The sequence below is a fragment of the Neltuma alba genome, unplaced genomic scaffold (genome assembly GCF_004799145.2).
Source record: "Neltuma alba isolate B1F8T4 unplaced genomic scaffold, ASM479914v2 tig00011642_pilon, whole genome shotgun sequence".
NCBI classification, from domain to species: domain Eukaryota; kingdom Viridiplantae; phylum Streptophyta; class Magnoliopsida; order Fabales; family Fabaceae; genus Neltuma; species Neltuma alba.
Window position 1 is genome coordinate 102,972 of NW_021636290.1, and position 20,978 is coordinate 123,949.

Consider the following 20,978-nt stretch of genomic DNA (forward strand, 5'->3'; position numbering starts at 1 on the left):
AGAAAACAAGACAACTAATCAATATTGATCGAGACAGGCAAATTATTTGTAATAACATCATGTAAAATGATAAAGAGATGTTTTCGGGAGGATTGATGAACAAAATAAATGTTGAAACGACGGCGGTCTTGTAATGGAGCCTGCTTTTCACAAAGATGCACCCGAAAAGCATCAATCACACGTTGCGCAATTTTACCTTTACGTTAAAGACTACTACAGAGAACGAATTCCTTCTTTACATGCTCATGGCCGTCATTTGATTTCGGTACATTGATTGGTCGCCGTTAGTTACACATGGTCATTAACTATAAAGCCTTAGAACACCATGTTTAATCTCATGAAACCCTTTTTTCTTGCCAGAATCTTATAGAATTATGTACAATGGATACAGCAATTGGTGAAGTCATGGTTGATAAGAAATACTTATGATTGACGACACACCTACTATTGAGGATATTTGTAAACAACATAAAAGCTAGCTCCGTGCAATATAATCAGGCGCACACACACATATATATATATATATATATATATGTGGGCACCACAGGATCACCATGCACGACTATGAGCAAAACATAAATGTGAAGACATTATGCATTTGTCTCTCTCATAACTCACCAATTACAAAATCAAAGTTAATATATCAACCGAAATTGCTCCGGTTAGTAATGATTTGATCACTGTGGAGATTCAAATCCCGTTGCTGATATAAAAGCCTTATTGAGAGGTGATTTGTAAATAATTTTGCCAGCGTTGTTACTCAGACTTATAAGCATGTCCTGTTCTTAATGAACTTAGCTTTGTGGGACCTAATTCCAGTTTATACAGCTTTTTCAGAGTTTTGGTGAGGAACCATGCACCTTAACCGTACCCTGCGGAGAATTTTTCTTGTGAGGAATAACCAGAAAACAATTAGATTTATTATGGCTCGTATTAATCCGTATCAGAAGTGTGGGAATTAAGCTGTTTCTCTTTGAATAATTTGAAACCCAACGGGAAGCTTCTAGGAGCGCGTACATGCTGAGCTGAGAATTGAAATTGAAGTTAGCCATCATCAATCAGGCGTACACTTTTCTTAATTAAATTATTGACTTCGGGGAATTAAATTAACTGACACGAAACGTACAACATTCCGACTAATCGGTCCTTATTAATTGGGAGTACTGTTTGAGAGAGTTTGTTCATCATGTCTAGGGATACTTTTCTCCGTTTAGGTATTGACCAAATGCGTCTGTGTTTGCATTCTCCTATTCGATTTCAGTTCCTTCAATGTCAATATGTGAGAAAATCTGTGCATTATTGGGTCAACTTCCATTCACATACGTATATACTTCCTATTGCCATCAATCAGTACGTATAGTTGTATAGAATTCTTTTGGGACAATTCTTTTTCAACTAATCAGTGATCAGCGAGTCTCATTTTTCACGTCATTTCCAATCCCCCACCATTTACTCTCTCTCCTTAAAAAGATACAAATCAAAGCCTGTTTAATACATAGTCAAATTGGCACAAAAATTTCATTAAAATGCGTGTATTAAAGGCAGACTTTTGCTCTATGCAGCTCAGCTCAATTTGATTGGTCTTTATCAATTTATTATAGAGTTAATCAATGGATTAAATATATGTATTTACCCTTAAAATTTCCTTTTATATAGAAAAGGGAAAGCTAAAGATGACCCAACCCGTCTTTCATAAATCAAAACCCCATAAGTGCAGTGCAGGTATACTTCTGACCAAGTCAGCTGGATTCATCATGGCTCTTTTCTGAGGAGGGAATTTCAGAAGCTAACAACCCAAGAACTCTCTCTTCCCCTCTGATCTCTATCTGGAGATGGATTTAAGAGAATATTACAGTGCAGACAAGAGTATGAACTTTCATGCTCCCGCTTTCTTTGAATGGCTCAAACCGTCTTCATATCCTCCTCCTCCTCCTCCTTCATCTTCTGTGATTCACAAAGAGACTATTCAGTTTTTGCCAATTTTAACTGAAAAGCCCTCAAAAGAGGAAGGCTATGGTACTGTTGGGGTAATTAAAGAAGAGAAGGACGACGTAGATGAGCAAGTGACTGTGGCTTTGCACATAGGATTACCTAACACACAAGGTTTTGAGGCTGATGATGATCAGAAGAATAAGAAAGTTACCGATGTGAAGGAAGAAGAAGTGGTGAATAATAGAAGCTTTCAAGAGTGCTCTAAGAATTCTAACACAGAGAGAAGATTCTGGATACCAACTCCTGCACAGATCCTTGTTGGGCCGATGCAGTTTACTTGTTCCATATGCAGCAAAACCTTCAATAGGTATAATAACTTGCAGGTTAGTTTTTTTTTTTTTTTTTAATCTCATCGATTTCTCATACTCAAAATTTTAAATTTACAGTTTCAAATGAAGTTCATACAAATACACGTAGATACTCAAATATCATCACCAGTTGAGAGAGGGGAAATTGAATTTTGTGTGTGTTTTCTATGGCTAGTTTTTAGAAAAATATATTACTATTCTGTGCTTCCATATGTATCCCCCGAAAGGTGGGGAAGATCGCACACAACAGTAATTATAATTAGAGATCTCCTAGCTAGCTGTTGGCAACAAGTTTCATTGTTTAAATGGCGAAAAGAATTCGGCTCTATAATTTATGGCGCTATCAATTGCATTAGATTTTCTTATTCAGGCGCCATCATTGTACATGGATTCGCCTGTCCAATAGATGTTTCAGAAATGCTTTAAAAGAAATGAACAAATCGAAACTTTTAAAGAGATTGTAATAATGACACTTGCTATAATCATTCCACAGGGGTCTTCCTTTCCTCTTGTCTATCATTCTGTGGTTAAAATACCAGAAAGGATCATCGTAAAGGAATGAATTATTGTTAGACAGATAATAGGGTGCACATGACCTTTTGCAAGGATACATATAATTGTTATTTTTGTAAAAAAAATTTCTGTGATATGAATCATAAGGACAACTAGGGTATACGTAGCTGCAATTATTCACATCTCTCCTAATTAATGCGGTCTTCATTTAATTCATTAGTATCTTATAGTAACATTTGAATCCCAACACTAATATAACAGTAACAAATTTACTTATATCTTGGCATGTAACTATTGCAGATGCATATGTGGGGTCATGGATCAGAGTACAGAAAAGGAGCAGAATCACTGAAAGGAACACAACCAGCGGCAATGCTGAGACTGCCATGTTACTGTTGTGCCCAAGGCTGCAAAAACAACATCAACCATCCAAGAAGCAAGCCTCTTAAGGACTTCAGAACTCTCCAAACCCATTTCAAGAGGAAGCATGGTTCTAAGCCTTTTGTCTGCAGAAAATGCGCCAAACCCTTCGCCGTTAAAGGAGATTGGAGGACTCACGAGAAGAACTGTGGCAAGTTCTGGTATTGCTCCTGCGGTTCTGATTTCAAGCACAAGAGATCTCTCAAAGATCATATCAGATCCTTTGGAAAAGGTCACACCCCTCGTTTTGAAGATGATGATGACAAGGAATATTCCATCACTACTACTTCAGCCTCTCAAGAATGTTAAGTTGCTATTCACTATGGCTTTCTTTCCATTTTTTTCAGATATATATCCAGGGGTGCTACGTTATTTCACTTCCTTGAACATCAAACTTTAATTATGAGATTAGCGCATCACCTTAAGATTTATTTGTTTTTTTTTTAGTCTCTCACTCAACTTCTTTATTTTTGCTATAACTTCAAATTTATATGCTAATTTTGTTATTAAACTATAATATGTTCAAGGAACAAAATGTAATTCCCGTTAACTATATATAATTATATATGATTTAATTTCCTATAATTACCATGAAGATTAGTGGCATTGGTGGTTCTCAAAAACTATGGAGGCATGAAACAGAATAAGACATTTCACATCAAGTGATGAAAGAGACGAATTTTCTCATCGCCGTTGCCAAGGAGGGGATGGAGTTGTAGCGTCTGTAATGTCTTCAAGGCAGAAAATTTATCCTCTTCATTGCTAAATGTTAATCTTCATGTGAGGATTTTACTTCCGTTAATTAAACTTATTCATTAATATTATGACTAATTTGCTTGTAGATATATATGGACATGCTTTATGATTCGCGTGATTCCTTGTGCATGGGACGTACGAAGACACCGATTAATAAACCAGATTATACTAGGCGTTTGTCCGTGTTATTAATTTTCTTGCAGTGAGTATAATTATTGGACAAGTTTATGTATATATTAGAGGCTGACTGTCTTAAATTGATTTGCACCTAAAAATTGTGCATGACGTTTTTAAATAGATGGGAAACGAACCCTGGGATCCATCGAAGATTATATTGAGGATATGTCAAGTGCTATCTATACGTACAGTCTAATCTTGGCGACCCATGAAAATTTGGGAATTGTAATGAACGGCCCAGAGCTTTTGACAAATTTACCACTTTCCAGGCAATATCATCATCAAAATTGAAAAGTAGTGCATACCAGTTTTTCTTTTTTCCCCCCAACATTCTCTCTCTAACATCTGCAGAATTTTTCTCAGTTTAGAAATGGGGACATTTAAGATTTGTTTGAATTTGAAGGGAATTAACTTTTAAAATTGACTGGTATCTCATGTATATAGTTAGAGATTAGGTGATCAGCTAAGTAAGAAAAACTGATATACTTGAAAAATAAAGAGAACGTGTTTCCTTCAAAATTTGGTAATCCTCAGTCCACGTGAGGAAGGGTTTGGAAATTTCGATTCTCCTGAGGTTAGGTTTGACCGACCAATTGCCAAAAGTTCCTTCAGGGGGAAAAAAAAAGAGAGAAGGGAGATGGAGAGCTGTCCGTTTCGGTGTTGAAGAGAAGGGACCCTCACCGTGTTATTTATCGGGCAAGGAAATGTCAGAGGAGAGTGAAAATCAAAAGATCCCGGGTAAAAGTCGAAAGAGGCCAGGTAGTTTGCCAGAACTACGTGACCAAACCTGATCTTTTTCAAAATAGAAAAGTGACCAAACTTTTTTGATAGCCTGTTTAGTCTAATAGATCATATTTAAGTTTTTTAAAAAACCTGTTAGGTTTGGCTTGATCTTTTTTTATCGTATTTTTAATTTTTATTTTGTACTTATATTTAGTCTTATTTTAAATTTTAATATATAATTATAAGTTTTTTTTAATAATATTGAATGTAATTAAAATTTAAAATATTACTCTTAATGTTAAAATTTAAATAAAAGATAATAATAAAAAATAATTATTATGTAGTATGTATATTTTACATTTGTTATTGGCCTATATATTTTTTATTATGCATTTTCAAAATTTTAAAATTATAAGCTTTTTTAACAGAATTAGGTTAGGCCAGGTCAGGCCTTTATACAAACCAGGCTTAAGTTGGAAAAAAAGGCTTAGGGATTGTTTGGATGAAACCAAACCATGGCTTGGAGAATAGCTTCTAAAGAATAGATTTTGGGGAGAATAGATTTTGTAAAAAAGTGATTCTGAAAAATGAGAGTGTTTGGATAGTTGTTATCAGAATCACTTTTTATATATACAAATTACTAAAAAAAACATAAGTTAATATGATAATTATATAAAAGATAGATTTTATGATATATTTTAATTTGAAGGAATAAAATTGTTAATAATATATTTTTTACCAACATAATTAATAATACATACGATAATGTAATTAATAAATAATTAATATATGTATTATTGTTAAAGTGAGGAATGTTAAAGTCATATTATTGTTGAGATCTATTCTGACAGGTTCAATTATACTTTCCAATTTGAGCCAGAAACAGAATGAATTCACTTCTCTCGAAACCATGATTTTGGAATCTAAAACCATAGTTTTGGTTCAAACCATGGTTTCAGATTATTGACTCAAAATTGATGTTGTTTGGGTGACATCCCACCCAAATTATGGTTTTGCCTCCCAAACCATGGTTTTGGAAGCCACCCAAACAGACCCTTATTACAGGTTACAAGTTAGGCTCAAGTCAGTGTATTACTAAACAGGCTTGGCTCGTTAAGAACAAAGACTCATCTGACTTGACATATTTTCATCCCTAATCACAAGTACTAAGCTAAAAATTATCTTTGCATCAATTAAGTTTGATAATAGCTCAAATGACCAATATTAACAAATGCTATATTGTTATAATATATATAAAAATGTGATTTTTTGGAAGCTAAAACTCCGCTTGAGACAATGACTTAAAGGAAACGCATGTAAATTTAAAAACTTAAAAAATCGATATGCTACCTCCGGTCCTAATTATAATTATAAAACCTTAGTTACAGTAATAGGACCGAAGTTAGTATACAAGAAGATTGGATAGTTTAATTGAGACCCATGGAGAATGTATACTCTCGTCTATTCTAATCTTAAAAGGGAGAGAGAGAGAGAGAGGGAAGAGAGGATCTTGTAACATGCACAGGAAAGAAGCCGGTTTCCTCTATTTATGGGAAACTGCGAATAATGCCGGCGCAACTTACAACATGCCCCGCCTTCGAGAAGAAGGTGGATACTCCCTATTCCTGCGGTGAGTTTGGTTGATGTCTTCGTTATCCAAATTTCAGTCGTATTCACAAGTGTCTTTCTTAACTTCTAACTCTCACTCAATGTCGAGGTAAAAATGAATAAATTATTTATAAAAGATATATATTAACTTTTAAAGACTTAATATAATCTTTAATTTGTTAAGTTTGCACGAAATTTTGTTTTAATTTTTTAAATTTTAAATTATAGGTTTTGGTTTTTTAAGAGATAAAATAATTTAGATATTATTAAATTATAAGATCAATGTTTTAGATGGAAAAAAAATTAAGACATAAAAAATTTATGGTTTGAACTTAAAAAATTTGATGGATAAAAATTATATTAACTCTTATTAATAAAAATTAATTTAAAATCAGATTCTTTTGGAGTGGTTTTGAGATTATTTTACTGGAGAATCTGCTACAAGGCATGATATACCGCGCATTCATCTCTGCCGAATGATGGATTAGAAAACACCGTTCCCTTGCTTCAGCCGACTGGTATAAACAATGCCTCCATTCAGCACTGACAGATCAGACCATGGAAGCCATTGCCACACTTGTCGACCTTGTAGGCCGGGAAATATACCCACTTTGCCACGTGTCTCTACATCCTACGTCGCAGGATACGTGGCATGTGGTCGCAACGACAGGACAACTTGTTTCTTGGGAAATCTCCATGTACGTGGCAGTTCGGAGCTGCACCCCCCCAGGCTTCGAGCTCATAATCATGTGAGTCCGCAAACTAGTTTTCCATTGCTTATTTAGTGCACACCTCCTCTCGCTCTTAAACCTTAGACTTCTGCTCTATTCCCAGATTCTGTTTGTTTTTTCTGCACTCGTTGTTGTTCGTTTATTTTGAAATAAGCCCGAAGATGAAGGTACACTATATTTCTTCTGCTTCTTTCTATTCTTCGTCGCCGAAAACGTCAAGTCTTTTCTCCCCATTTTAGTTAATTCACATGCTATGTTTTTTTAACAAAAATCTGTGAAAGAGAAGCCCAAAATAGTTAAAAAGAAAATGGAAAAGAAAAGGGAGTGTTTATACCTTGATCTTTCGAAAGTTTTAACGTGTATAGCTAGTACGTTCTCTTGGTTTACGTTCAAAGTGATTTGGGGATTTGAAGGTTCATGAAAGGAGGTCGCAAGCGCACCTTCATGCACCTGGGGACGAAGAGAAGGTGAAGATGAGGAAGCAGAAGGCAGAGTCCAAGTCACAGGAAGCAGAGCATTCTCCAAAGAAGCCCAAGCATGAAGAAAGTGGAGAAGACGGCTACACCAACGGCAAATCCGTCGCAGATGTTGCAGCCGAATACGATGAGTTTTGCAAAGCCATTAAAGAGCACCTTTCTGTTGAGCAAATGCGACAAGTTCTTGAAGCTAACGGCCTCGATTCTTCTGGCTCTGACCTTGAAATTACTCGGAGATGGTTAGACGATTAACTTACGGCTTATGTCTTTCCAGTATGAATGGAGAAAACTTTTTTTTTTTTTTTTTAATTCCATCATCTCACTCCTATATCCTTACTCGTCACTTAAGTCATAAATACTGTTGGAAAAAAAAAAAGCATTGAATCATGTAAAGCTCAAAGGTAGGATTTGGGGTTACAGTTATGTAAATTTCATGGACAAGATATAAACATCCTCAAAATGAGAATTCCTTACATTATTGACGCGAATAACTTGTATTTTTATGCATGAACAGCCAGGATGTGGTGTTTTATGGTGCATTAGAAAAATGCCCGGTTTGCAATGGAACTCTGGAGTTCGATGGGAGACGTTATTCTTGCAGAGGATTTTACAGCGAGTGGTCTAGCTGCACTTTCAGGACAAGAGACCCTCCAAGGAAAGAGGAAGCCATTAAACTACCAGATTCTGTGCAGAATTCTCCTGTTTCAGATGTGATTCACTATCCTGTCTTGTCCTTATAAAGATACAATTGTTGTCACTCTAAACTGTGTCTTGATTATTCATTATTGTGCGTTTGCAGTTGTTGAAGAAATATCGAGACCCAATTCGAAGGCCTCACAGGGATTTAGGCTCAGCAGAGAAGCCTTTCACTGGAATGATGATTTCTCTCATGGGTCGTCTCACTCGGACACATGTACTCTTTGCCCTTTACGTCTTTCTTTTTATTGAGTTTTTTATGTTACTACTGGTTGTGTTAGTGATTGGAATTTGTTTTGGCTTGCATAGCAATATTGGAAAAAAACTATTGAGAAGCACGGAGGGAAGGTGGCAAACTCTGTAATTGGTAATGTTGTATTTTCAGGACGCCATTTTAGTCCTGTTAAACTGCTTTTGTATAACCAGATTGGTTTATTGAACTATTGATCAGGGGCAACTTGTTTGGTGGCTTCGCCTGCTGAGCGAGAGCGTGGTGGAACATCCAAACTTGCAGAAGCCATGTGAGTGCTTTAGGAGGCGTCATTTGCCCGATATTTCTTTGTGCTGTTTTCATTTTATTTGGCTCTCTAACATACACATGGTGAACAATGTCATTCCTCAGTTTGATTTTCTGCATTACTGGGAGTTTGAGTTTTATTTAGCCTTATTTGATTAACAACATAAGAGTTTCCGACATTGAAGTAATATAACAAAGGTCCGATACTAGAGTTCGAACTGGTGCTGAATCATTTGTGAAAGACGGAGATGGTGTTTTATATCTTTTAACGTTTGTATGCTATGATCAATACCCACCCGCCTGATTGATACAGAGAAACTGAAAATAATGAGATGAGATTTCTTTGTTTATTCGAGAAAACACACAAGATTTCTTACTCGACTGAAGCATTTTTCTTGTAGGGAGAGAGGAATACGTGTGGTGAGGGAGGATTGGTTGATTGACAGCATAGAGAAACAAGAGCCTCAACCTTTGGAATCTTATGATCTTGTCTCTGATCTCTCTGTAGACGGCAAGGGGATACCCTGGGATAAACAAGATCCCGGAGAAGAGTCTATTGAATCTCTTTCTGCTGAAGTATATAAGACCCTCTTTCCTACTAACTATTATTTACTACAAAACAAAAACACGTGAAGATTCCATTATTTTGTGTAACAAAATTCCTTGTCATTGCAGCTTAAGCTTTATGGGAAAAGAGGAGTCTACAAAGATAGCAAACTGCAGGACCAAGGTGGAAAGATATTTGAAAAAGATGGGATATTGTACAACTGTGCCTTCTCTCTCTGTGATCAGGGACGAGGATTGAATGAGTAAATATCAAAGGCCAATTCCATTTATTCATTCTTTCTGTTTTACTTCATTAGACTTACAGAACAAGTAGCTAATCAGTAATGTCCACTTTGAGCAGCTTCTGTGTTATGCAACTGATTATGGTGCCAGAGAATCGTTTGCATTTATACTGCAAGGAAGGGAGAGTGGGAGATGATCCGAATGCACAGGAGCGGCTAGAGGAGTTTCAGAACATTGACAGTGCAGTGAAAGAATTTCTGAGGCTTTTTTATGAGAAAACAGGGAATGAGTTTGAACCTTGGGAAAAAGAGAAGAAATTCCAGAAGAAACCACTCAAGTTTTATCCCATTGACATGGTACTTAATGATTCTATCTTATAAATGGTTGGACCTAAACTTGATCTTTCAGATGATAAACACAGTTTTGTGGTACTGCATAGGATGATGGAGTTGAAGTTAGACATGGAGCTCTAGCTCTTCGGCAGCTTGGGATAGCAGTAACACACTGTAAACTTGAGCCTTTGGTTGCGAATTTTATGAAAGTTTTGTGCAGCCAGGAGATATATAAGTACGAAACTTTGTTAACAATTTTCCCCTCTTTAATTTGAAAAGGGATCTGAAATGACCTTCATTGTATATAGGTATGCACTGATGGAGATGGCTTATGACTCCCCTGACCTTCCAGTGGGCATGGTTACAAATCTTCACCTGAAAAGATGTGAGTAGCAATCATTTCATTTCCTTTTCCTAATTTTTGGAATTGCTATCAAGTTATCCTCGTGTAGGTTATCCCTTTTGCAGTCTTAAGGGCGTATTTTCTCACATTAGCCTGTAGCATCTAGGAATCCAAGTCTAGATTCCTCTTTACAGAACTAGGACGCAGTTTTTGAGAATAAATACTTCTTTTATTTACCAATTGAGCCAATCCCCATTGCTTTCCGTTCTTTTATCTGTATAATAATGTCCTGTTCCGGAATGATTGATGATTGAATCCAATCAGGTGAGGAGGTTCTGCTTGAATTTATAGAGAAGGTGAAATCAATGAAAGAGGGAGGGCCAAAAGCTGAGGCTGTTTGGTCGGATTTTAGCCAAAGATGGTTCACTCTGATGCATTCCACAAGGCCTTTCAATTTCAGAGATTATCAGGAGATTGCAGATCATGTAAGGCCAAACTGAGCATTCGCCTTCACAGTTCAACCACTTATCTTGAATACTCAATTCACGTTTGTCCTAATATTCCCAGGCTGCTTCTGCGTTAGAGTGTATTCGGGACATAACTGTGGCTTCTCATCTCATACGAGATATGACTGGCTCTACCATTGATGATCCGTTATCCGACAGATACGAGAAATTGGGTTGCTCAATTTCGCCATTGGAGAAAAACTCAAGTGATTATGACATGATAGTGAAATACCTGGAGAAAACTTATGAACCTGTCCGAGTTGGGGACGTTGTAAGACTAAGAACCTTTTCTGTTATACCCAGTATGGATATGCCTTATTTACGTGGGTTGTTAACTTCTTTATGAATTTTAGGATTATGGAGTGTCTGTAGATAACATCTTTGCGGTAGAATCCAAAGCTTGCCCTTCCTATGAAGACATTGTAAAGCTGCCTAATAAAGTTCTCCTTTGGTGTGGTAAGATACGCTTGGTCCTACGTGATTTTATACTAGTTTCTTTTGAATGAAACATATACATTTTGTTACACAATGTCAGGTTCACGAAGCTCAAATCTTTTGAGGCACTTGCACAAGGGTTTCTTGCCAGCAATATGCTCCCTACCTGTTCCGGGCTATATGGTACTCATATATAAGCTCATTCAACTTCAATATATTGTCCAACATTGGCATCTTCTCAATGCTTTTCCCCTTTTCTTTTTTCTATGACAGTTTGGGGGAGCCATTGTTTGTTCTGATGCCGCAGCCGAGGCCGCAAGATATGGTTTTACTGCTGTGGACAGGCCAGAAGGCTTCCTGGTTCTGGCCATTGCTTCCCTAGGAAATGAGATTACAGAGCTGAAAAACCCACCCGAGGTAATAACATTGTTCACAGCTTTCCTAGATTCTATAATAATTTCGTTTACTGAGTTATTGTATCTATTGAGATAGGACACAAAATCCTTGGAAGAAAAGAAAAATGGAGTGAAGGGGTTGGGGAGGAAAAAAACAGATGAATCAGAGCATTTTGTTTGGAAAGATGACATTAAAGTTCCCTCAGGTCGGTTAGTTGCCTCAGAGCACAAAGATAGCCCTTTGGAATACAACGAGTACGCTGTCTACGATCCCAAGCAGGTACGAACCACGCAACAATAAGTCACACAGTCTCTAACTCAAAAAACTAATGAAAATCACTTGATTGGTGAAATTTCAGTGGAAATTTTAAAAAGGGGAGTATCTAAGATGGCTCTTCTTCTTGGCAGGTGCGCATAAGCTACTTGGTGGAAGTGAAATATGAGGAGAAAGGCATGGTGATGGACACGGCAGAGTGAGAGAGGAACAGAAAGTGACCCAAGAACTTTTTCCCTGATGGAAGGTTCGCAGTGACGAGATCGAGATGGTGCTATTTTGATATGTGTGTATATAATATATGGTAAAATAAGACGTGGTATAGCAGTGGAATATCATGGTTTCCAGGTTTTGACGTATATGTAGGTCAACGGACACTAACTTGTGGTGTAAGTAAAAATGTTTTGTGCTGCTCTTGTATCTCAGCGAGAGTTTCCATTTGATAATCCTAGGCGACGTTATTGTCGTCTAGCTGAAGTATGGCTTCCAGGTGCTTTTTTGTATTCAATTAGGGAGCTCCTTTAGTTGAAGAACGGAAAACGAGCATGGAATGCAGATCTTGTATAGCATGTTTAGTCATGGAAGAGTCACGATGTGTGTCAAGAATCTGTAATAGCAGTTCTCGAATCTGCTTTTATCAATACACGAATAGTATCCAGACGTCTAAGATCTTAAATCCGTATTGTTTTCGGTATTGGACGAAATTTTGGTTACATCGTATGAGAAAAGGCAGTATTTTTACGTTTCTACCACTCAAATCGGCAATGATAGTAAAAATAAAATGTCACTGATATATGGTTAGGGGAGGAATCTTGAAAGTGTCCGGAAGAAATGGTATAGGCCTCCGTCCAAGGACGAGGTCTCTGTAAAATGCGTATTCTGCTTCATAATCATGCAAATCGAGCTCGGCCTCTGGTTGGTGTGATAATGATGTTTAGCTGAAGCTGACTTGCCAAAACCAAACATGCTCACTCTCGCACATATCCCCAAAGCCATCATCAGAGCTTGCATCCCGGAAGAGTAGTGAAAGAAAACACCACCATGAGCAGAGCTCCATTCCTCTAACCCCTCCCTGTTTCCGTAACGAAACGTTTCAATGAATAGTACTTCACTATTCGAGCACAGAGCACATCGAACCTTGGATCGGTGATCACAAGTGGCGCCTCGTGAGACGAATTGCACAGAATGTAGTCCAGTAAATGTGCTGGCTGGCATATGTACATAACCATTGGAATGTGTGATCCATATGGGTGACAAAAGCATTCTCTGTTTCTCATACATGAATGCAAGATGTTGCTATTTACAAACGAAATGTTAGTTTTTGTCCCTACGTTTTTGTCAAACCTTCCGACCCTCGCATTGTTCAATCGAATAACCACTTCGTGGTTATCAATCAGCTCGCCATACTCACTGTTCAGCAGAATCCCACTATTTCCGACCACCGCACATGACTGGTACCGGCGGTCGGAGCCCACTGGACCATTACGCCTGCCGATTGGATGCTTTATGAGACGTGTCAACTCGGACATAATATTTGGTTCAAATCTCTTATTTTGGGCCCAATCGGACAGAACCCTTCGGAACTCCAACCACTGTCCATAGCGAACGTCATGGGCATTGAATCTCCATGGAAAAAACGGGGGCTGTTTTGGTTGACTGCCAAAGTCAACATCAAGAATCTTCTGGATTTCTTGGTTTAATTGTTTTTCTCCGATGTCGATGGCAGCGTATTTTATCAGTGTCTCGTTGGATAATGAACCTGCACTTAGAACCAATACGCTGTTTATGAGCTCCATTGAAACTAAGCCTTTAGAGAAGATGGTTTGGCATCTGAGAATGGCTAGGAAGACGATGATGGGCAGAATGCAAAAGAGCGGACGAACCGAGCATTTCATTGGTGAGACGTGTTTAATGAGACAATTGGTTGGCGGTGTGGCGGTGTTGCGGTGTTGCGGTGTAAGTCCGAAATTCGATGCAAGAATGAAATGAAGAAGAACAAAGAGTTGATGTTTCAGACGAATATGTGGGGGAGATGGTGGGACATGCATAGGCAACAGAGTTAAAAAGAGTTTCTCAGTCCATATGGAAGTTGACAGGAAGGAAAAGAAGAAGAAGACTGAACGAGAAAAGCAAATCCTTGGGGCAAAGAAACTGAGGGTAGAATGAAGAAGATGAACCAGCACAAAAGGCAAGCCAAGAGGATATGAAGCTTGAAAGGCCAGAATGGCAAGGCTGACGCAAAAGCAAACAAGAGATCGGGATTGAGTTTGAGAAGTGTACACTGGAGATAGATGCCATTAAAAAGGCAAACTTTGTGACTTGTACTGTGGCCATTAGAATGCGGTTTTGCAGGGGAGGGATGATGCGGACAGGTGGATGTGAGGAGTGGGGGTCCATGTGCAAATAATAACTGGGGCTTGAAGAAAACAGAACACATGAAAGTCTTCGGAATCCTATTTCTTTAGAACAATAATGATGGTTGACCCTCTTTTAGTTTTAGAGAATGACTTTAATAGTTGCTATATGGAGCAGTAAAGTTTCGGGGACTGGATAGAACTCAGAAGCCCCTGAAACCCCATAACACCATCTAGTTTATAATCATGCCCTTGCATTGCACCTTTTTATTTATTTCAACCTTTTGCTCTTCCCACGCCTCCGTCCTTTAATGACTCGTATCCAATCAGGATGACATAAGTCAGACAATTCAAGAACTTAGGACCGTTTTGTTCACAGAAAATATTTTGATGAAAATAACCTCCCCGATTTTTCAAATCTACGAATCAACAGTAATCAACAGGCTGGAATCAGATTTTGCAAATCTAGAAATCTTCTTCATGAAACCATGTCTTTGATGACCATCTTCGACAACCACGAACGAGATCAATGAGGTGGCTTCGATGACCCAGCTTCGAGAATCAATGACCCACCTTCGATGCTTGCTTTTGTGTTCTCTTGGATCAAGGTTGCAGACGATGAGGAGATCGACTTTGGCATTCGACAGTGGGAGGTGACGTCGCCGGAGTTGAGATAGCGGTGCCCGAGGAAGAAGAGGACGAGAGGCAGGACATCGGGGCGGGTTCAAAAAAAAATCAAACATAAAAACGGTGTTTTGGTGATCAAGAAATAATTTTCCAAAAAACTTCCTAGCTCCAGCTCAGAAAATCAATTTCCACCATTTTGCATGAAAATCATTTTCTTGTAGCCATATTCACGCGCGTGCCAACTAAAAAAAATGTTTGGATGAAATTAAAACTATAATTTTAAAAATATTTTAATAATATATAAAATAAATATGTGGAGGAGTTTATCTCGATTTACAAAAAAATATTTTTTATAAACACTTTTAATGTTTTCCAAACACCCCTCCAAATCATTGGAAATGGAATCACTTTCATTCCCTAAGCCCGTTTCGAATGAAACAAACGAACCCTCGGATATATTGGTGGGAAAAAAAAAAAAAAAAGGCTTTTAAATACTACCTCTGGTCCTAATTATAAGACCTATTTGACTTATTTGAGGAGATTAAGAAGTAAGTTAAGTTAGTTATTTGTAATAAATAAGTGTTGTCATTCCTAAAATATCCTTGCTAATTAAGTATATTGGCTAGAACTATCATTATTAGAAGGATTATATTGAAAAAATGCATAAATATAGGAGACAAAATGGATTGGGGTCTTATAATTAGGATCAAACAAAAAGTTAAATAGGGTCTTATAATAAGGACCGGAGGTAGTATATATATAGGGCGTATTATAAAACATATATTTTTTAAGTAATTACATGTTTAAAATTACTTTTATTATAAATCATTCAAATAATTTTTAATTTATCCAACTAAACTTCGGAAAAAATATATTCAAACATAAATAAATTTTTCACCAACGAATTTTTGTCAAACTGGGCTAAGTAGAAGTTTAACAGGCAAATGTTTTATCAGAAAATTAAACTCACCAATTTTACCGATAACTTGTCCCTTTTTTAATTTTATTAATTCAAAAATATTGTCCTGACGATCTTTCCTTTTTTTGGGGCCAACCTGATGATCTTTCCTTAAGCATTCCCTTTTCGTAAACTGATCACCTTCGTCATTCCTAAGCGAGCTTACCTTTTCTTAATTTGGATCGCATTCCCTGGGGATATTGGAAACTTTTATCTTGCGCCCACATTTCTTTTACAAGCCTTTCATTTCAATCATTTTTCATTCGCCCAAGTGGCTTCACAATTTCGCAAGCATCAATATTTTCCCAAAACCCAATTCGCATAAACTAACTTCTTACTTCATCATTTTGTTTTCACGCTCAATATTTCAATTTTAAGTGTTTCAATTTTCAGTCAAAATACAATTAATAATAAATTTTAAAAAAATAAAAGCCATCATCTCAGTCAAATTATTAGTATTAGGCTGTCTATTGGGGCATAATGCCGTATAAAAACGAAGTCCTATCCCTACCATCTATTAAAGGACAAAAATCAAACAACAGCCTAGTCCTCAATTTCAGCGTTTCTCCTACAATATTCCATCGCATATATTTCTGGCGAGAATCATCGCCCAACTAAAAATTACGTTGTTTTCATTTTAACTCCACGTGGCCACAATATTCTAATGAGAATGAAAGTAATTTCCAGACACACTGATAATGACCGACAATTGGAAAGGTTACTAAATTCATTTACATGATGATGATAAGGATCACAATTCACGAACCAACCCACCACCCACCGACCCCCAACCCGTAACACCCAAACCGACCAAATTGATCGGAACCGACCCGGGCATAGGATCCGAATAACTTGCTTTCGCACTCGACGTGACCGTAACACTTTTCAGATCTTCTCGAGCTTTTCGCCCTTGACCACCGGATTTGCCTTCGCGATCTGCTCCCTGCCCATACCCTTGAAGTCGAACTCACATCCGTGCTGTTCTGGGTACCGGTGGGAGCCGCAAAATGTTGATCCGCACCTGCACTTGAATCCTGTGAGGCCCACGCGCCGCCTACAAGTCAAGCACCGGCTCGGCTGAGCCGGTGACTGCGCCACCGAAGATCCAATCTTGACCACGTCCGCTGAGCGTGGGGGATCGAATGCAGCCGAGGACGAAGTTCCGTCGATCTGTACCGGCGAAGACGACGACTGCGAGGTCGTCGAAGACGGAGGAGCAAGGGATTGGTTGAGAACCAACTTAGCAGAGGAGGATTGTTGTTCCGTGAGCTGCAAATCTCGGTAGCACTTGGAACATAGGTTTTGTGTCGCCGGGCTACCAAAGAAGCCGCAGTTGTTAACGCAAAGGCGTGGAGCTTGGCATCGATGTTCTTCGGCCATTTTCTCGGACCGTCGTCTTTGTTCGAAACAATATGGAAGATCTCCTAACCTGTAAGGAGGAACTATGTAAAAAGACAATAAATAAAGTTTGAATGGGAAAGATCTACATGAAAACAAATAAGGGTTCAAAAGAATCAAAACTTTTATCTCGTTGCCATGTGAAAGAAGATTATGAGGGAGGAAAGAGCCAAGGACAATGAATCTGTGACGATGTGAGGAAGCCAAAGAAATTAAAAAAAAAAAAAGAAAGAGAGAGAAGGAATACCTAGCGGAAGGAATTGAATCTGGAAAAGCGCCGGTGTAGAGAGAGAAGGGCGGAAGGGGTATTAAAAGGGAAGGAGGAATCTAAGATTTTCCGTCTGGGGTGTTAGGACAGATGGAAAATCGAAGATCGAAACTGAGAAAGGAATTAGAAGGGAATTGAGGCTTGGAAGGAAAACAGAAGGAGAATCTCCGATATTAGAAATGAGAAAGAAGGCTCCCCAGAAGAAAAGCACCTCCACACAAATATAATAGGGAGCGGCCTGCTTTGATTCCTGCGCCTTTAAGAAAATTCCAATCAGTTTCTCCACTCAAGAAAATAATAATAACAATCCTTGTCTAACCCCACTTTATTTTATTTTTGCTTTTATTTAATTTAATGGCAAACGCTCTGGAAGTTTAGTCTTCAAAGGATTTTGACGGCGTACGAAAAAAAGAAAAAAGAACGCGTTCCTTTCCAATGGGCTGCGGAAGTGCCGCGTTTTCTCTTAAATATAAAATCATAAAATACTGTTAAAGAGAGAGCCTTAAATAAGAAACACGGAAAAAACCAAAAAAACCTATGAGATAAATCAAAATAACTGAAAAAAATGCTTTTTTTTGGGGGGGGGGGGGAGAAAGAGGATTGAATTATTTTTCGTGCCAACATCGCGAACATAAATCCTGCAACTGAATGTTGTTTATTGATCTGGTCCCATCTCCTTCAAAGTTCAAAGCATTGTGCTAGTTATAGATGATGCGTTGGCTTTGCAGGGAAAAAAAAAAACTAAAGTTATGAATGATGCTGTTTATTCTTTCACATGATTAGTTAAAATTTTTCTTTTACCCGTTTTTATGATCCTAACCTCTTTTTGTTAACTAGCCATCTTCATCTGTTATAGTTAGATAAGGTATTGAGTTTAAGCCAATCATGCGTGTGTTTAATTGTACTAAATAAAAAATTTTATTTACCAACAAACTGTTAATTGATATGATAAGCAGTCTTATTTTGTATTTTAAAAAAATATGAATTTGGAACTCATAGAGTGCATTTGTTGAGAAGGCCAGATTAGTTTCAAGTCTAAAATGACTTAAGAATATTTTAAATTATATGAAAAAATTTGATTTAAAAACTCTTTTTAAACTTTTTCGGGGGAAAAAAATCTTAACCTTGAGTAGCTTTGAACATCTTCTGAAAACTGGTTTTAATATCCTCTTGTATGTCTTCTCTCTCTCTCTCTTTTTTCTCTTTTCGCTTGAAAGGGATTATTTTAGTCTCCCGTTCTCAAAATTCAACGGCTTGTTAGTAATGCTGCGTATTGTCTCATGTTTTTAATTAGATCGGAGAATTCACTAATCACTACATTTTTTATTTTAGTCCCTAAAATTTAAAATAAGCTATTTTGGTCCCTGAATTTTAACCTCAGTTTTGTTTTTGTTTTTGTTTTTGTTTTAGGATAAAAAATTTTGAGATGAACTAAAATAAACTCAAATACCAGAAACCCAAACCATTGGCTTAAATTTTAGGGACAAAACTAAAATGAGGTTAAAACCATTAATTTTAAATTTTATGAGTAAAATTAAAACGAGAGAAGTTTTTATGAATTAAAAATAATATTAACTGTAAAATTCATCTTAAACCATGTTGATTGGCTTGTTCAATTAACAATAGAAGAGAAAGAAGAATGTGCTCATAAAACAATTAACAATTAAGAAGAATGTTGGATTAGCTTGTTCAATTAACTCTAAAATAAATTTTACATGACATGTAAAATAATTAACAATGTGATCATATATTAAAAAAATACATAACAGGGTGTATTATTCATAAATGAGAATTAAAAAAAATAGAAGAGAAAGAAGAAAACATCAACCTACGCCAAAACAATTTACGAGCACCGGGGGGGGGGGGGTGGTGAGTTTGTCAAATTCTTTTGTTTGCAGTGAAATAATCATTAATCAATTTTCTACTTAAAATCTTATAATACTCAATTCATTCAACAAGGAGTCGGGTCAGATTTAACAACCAATAGATACTTTCAAGACCATTGACAATTATTACAAGAAAAAAAAAAGACTAAAAATTAAACGCATAATAATATCTTACTTTCTATGACCAACTACGATAGTAGCATAACTTTATTTTTGTACTCCTCCGGTCCTTATTATAAGACCCAATTTGACTTTTTATTTGGTCCTAATTATAAGACCCAATCCATTTTGTCTCTTATATTTATACATTTTTTTCCAAGATAATCCTTCTAATAATGATAGTTTTAGCCAATATACTTAATTAGTAAGGATATTTTAGGAATGACAACACTTATTTATTATAAATAACCAACTTAACTTACTTCCTTAATCTCCTCAAATAAGTCAATTGGGTCTTATAATTAGGACCGGAGGAGTAATATTTTACAGTAGTTCGTGTCGGCTTTTCAAATTTTAGGAGACTAAATCAAAATTATATAACAGTATCACGGCATTACCCTGTGCGCACGGAAAAAAGTTTCTAGCCTGTTAAAATTTATGTATGTGTAGGAATTTTTTAGATTTGTTATTCTTCTCAAAGAAGAAGTTTAATTATTAAAAAAAATTAATAACAAGTGACCGGTTTGAATTTATTGTTGTTTCTCATTTTGAAACCTATCATTACATATTCTTAAATTATTAATAAACTCTATGATAATTAGACTCTTTTTTTTTAGATGCGATTATAATTCTTCCCTTTTTGAGCCTCGCGGCTATTCCAAACGTGTCAAGAAAATACATTTCAATTAGAACAGTCACATATCTCAGATTTTTCACCAGAAATAAACGCAATAAATATGTGAAGGATTTAAAAAGGAATGCGAGAGGGTATAAACAAGTAATGTCTGGGTTCCATTGATTTAAGTATACATGGTGATTGCAGATCAATTTATCACCGCTCAGATCCATGAATATGATATAAAAAGCAAATTATAACTTTATGATTGTAGCAAGCTTTCTCGATTACTAAATTTTTTATTCAATTTTTTTCTGGCTGGAATCTTTTTATCAAATTAATATATAATCAAATAGGTCTAATATCAATGTCTAGATATCATAAATTAATCGGTCAATTTATCATTTATCGTGAATATTTTTAAAATTCTTAATTTTTGGCACGAACGAAAAACTAATTAAAAGATCCAACTTTAAATGTTGCCAATAAAACTTAATTGGTATAATAATATTTATGCAATAACTCCAGCATGCTTTATATTTTTTATTATCTTAAAATCTATCTATTAATGCGCTGTATTGTTAATCAATGAAACAGTTAGCATGCATTTGAATATGTCACTTATTTGTTATTAACAAAACACCCCTCTGTTACTAAAATTACAAATAAATTTAAATCAGTAAAAATTACCTACAAATTACATCAAATATGCATATCTTTG

The 20,978-nt window shown here is 36.6% G+C and overlaps 3 protein-coding genes and 1 pseudogene across 4 annotated transcripts; 2 read left to right on the plus strand and 2 right to left on the minus strand.

The window, feature by feature from the left end:
• The first annotated feature begins 1,832 nt into the window (after nt 1–1,832).
• LOC114716070 (zinc finger protein WIP3-like) lies at nt 1,833–3,573 on the plus strand. Its single transcript, XM_028901010.1, has 2 exons — nt 1,833–2,315; nt 3,114–3,573. The coding sequence occupies exons 1-2, from the start codon at nt 1,833–1,835 to the stop codon at nt 3,540–3,542; spliced, it is 912 nt and encodes a 303-aa protein (XP_028756843.1). The 3' UTR covers nt 3,543–3,573.
• A 3,451-nt stretch (nt 3,574–7,024) lies between these two features.
• Nucleotides 7,025–12,437, plus strand: LOC114716071 (protein ADP-ribosyltransferase PARP3-like). Its single transcript, XM_028901011.1, has 18 exons — nt 7,025–7,246; nt 7,642–7,943; nt 8,219–8,414; nt 8,504–8,617; nt 8,710–8,767; nt 8,852–8,921; nt 9,319–9,493; nt 9,593–9,726; nt 9,825–10,062; nt 10,146–10,273; nt 10,347–10,423; nt 10,706–10,866; nt 10,949–11,158; nt 11,241–11,343; nt 11,423–11,505; nt 11,596–11,739; nt 11,815–11,997; nt 12,126–12,437. The coding sequence occupies exons 1-18, from the start codon at nt 7,025–7,027 to the stop codon at nt 12,192–12,194; spliced, it is 2,667 nt and encodes an 888-aa protein (XP_028756844.1). The 3' UTR covers nt 12,195–12,437.
• A 338-nt stretch (nt 12,438–12,775) lies between these two features.
• Nucleotides 12,776–13,886, minus strand: LOC114716057 (beta-1,6-galactosyltransferase GALT29A-like; annotated as a pseudogene).
• Nucleotides 13,887–16,492: 2,606 nt separating this feature from the next.
• LOC114716049 (zinc finger A20 and AN1 domain-containing stress-associated protein 3) lies at nt 16,493–17,817 on the minus strand. 2 transcript variants are annotated; one of them, XM_028900985.1, is made up of 2 exons: nt 17,576–17,817; nt 16,493–17,372 (listed from the first exon to the last, which is right to left on the minus strand). In XM_028900985.1, exon 2 carries the CDS (start codon nt 17,308–17,310, stop codon nt 16,816–16,818), a length of 495 nt encoding a protein of 164 aa, XP_028756818.1. In that variant the 5' UTR covers nt 17,311–17,372; nt 17,576–17,817; the 3' UTR covers nt 16,493–16,815. The 2 variants fall into 2 exon arrangements, with proteins under 2 accessions (XP_028756818.1, XP_028756817.1); XM_028900984.1 differs by having other exon boundaries at nt 16,493–17,359; nt 17,576–17,814.
• Nucleotides 17,818–20,978: the final 3,161 nt, after the last annotated feature.

Bases quoted from the DNA above. Each gene is read 5' to 3' on its own strand.
- LOC114716071 (XM_028901011.1), top strand. From the start codon at position 7,025: ATGCCTCCATTCAGCACTGACAGATCAGACCATGGAAGCCATTGCCAC. The intron at 8,618-8,709 runs GTACTCTTTGCC...TGGCTTGCATAG, and splicing joins GTCGTCTCACTCGGACACAT to CAATATTGGAAAAAAACTAT. The intron at 11,740-11,814 runs GTAATAACATTG...CTATTGAGATAG, and splicing joins AGCTGAAAAACCCACCCGAG to GACACAAAATCCTTGGAAGA.
- LOC114716070 (XM_028901010.1), top strand. From the start codon at position 1,833: ATGGATTTAAGAGAATATTACAGTGCAGACAAGAGTATGAACTTTCAT. The intron at 2,316-3,113 runs GTTAGTTTTTTT...TAACTATTGCAG, and splicing joins ATAGGTATAATAACTTGCAG to ATGCATATGTGGGGTCATGG.
- LOC114716049 (XM_028900985.1), bottom strand. From the start codon at position 17,310: ATGGCCGAAGAACATCGATGCCAAGCTCCACGCCTTTGCGTTAACAAC.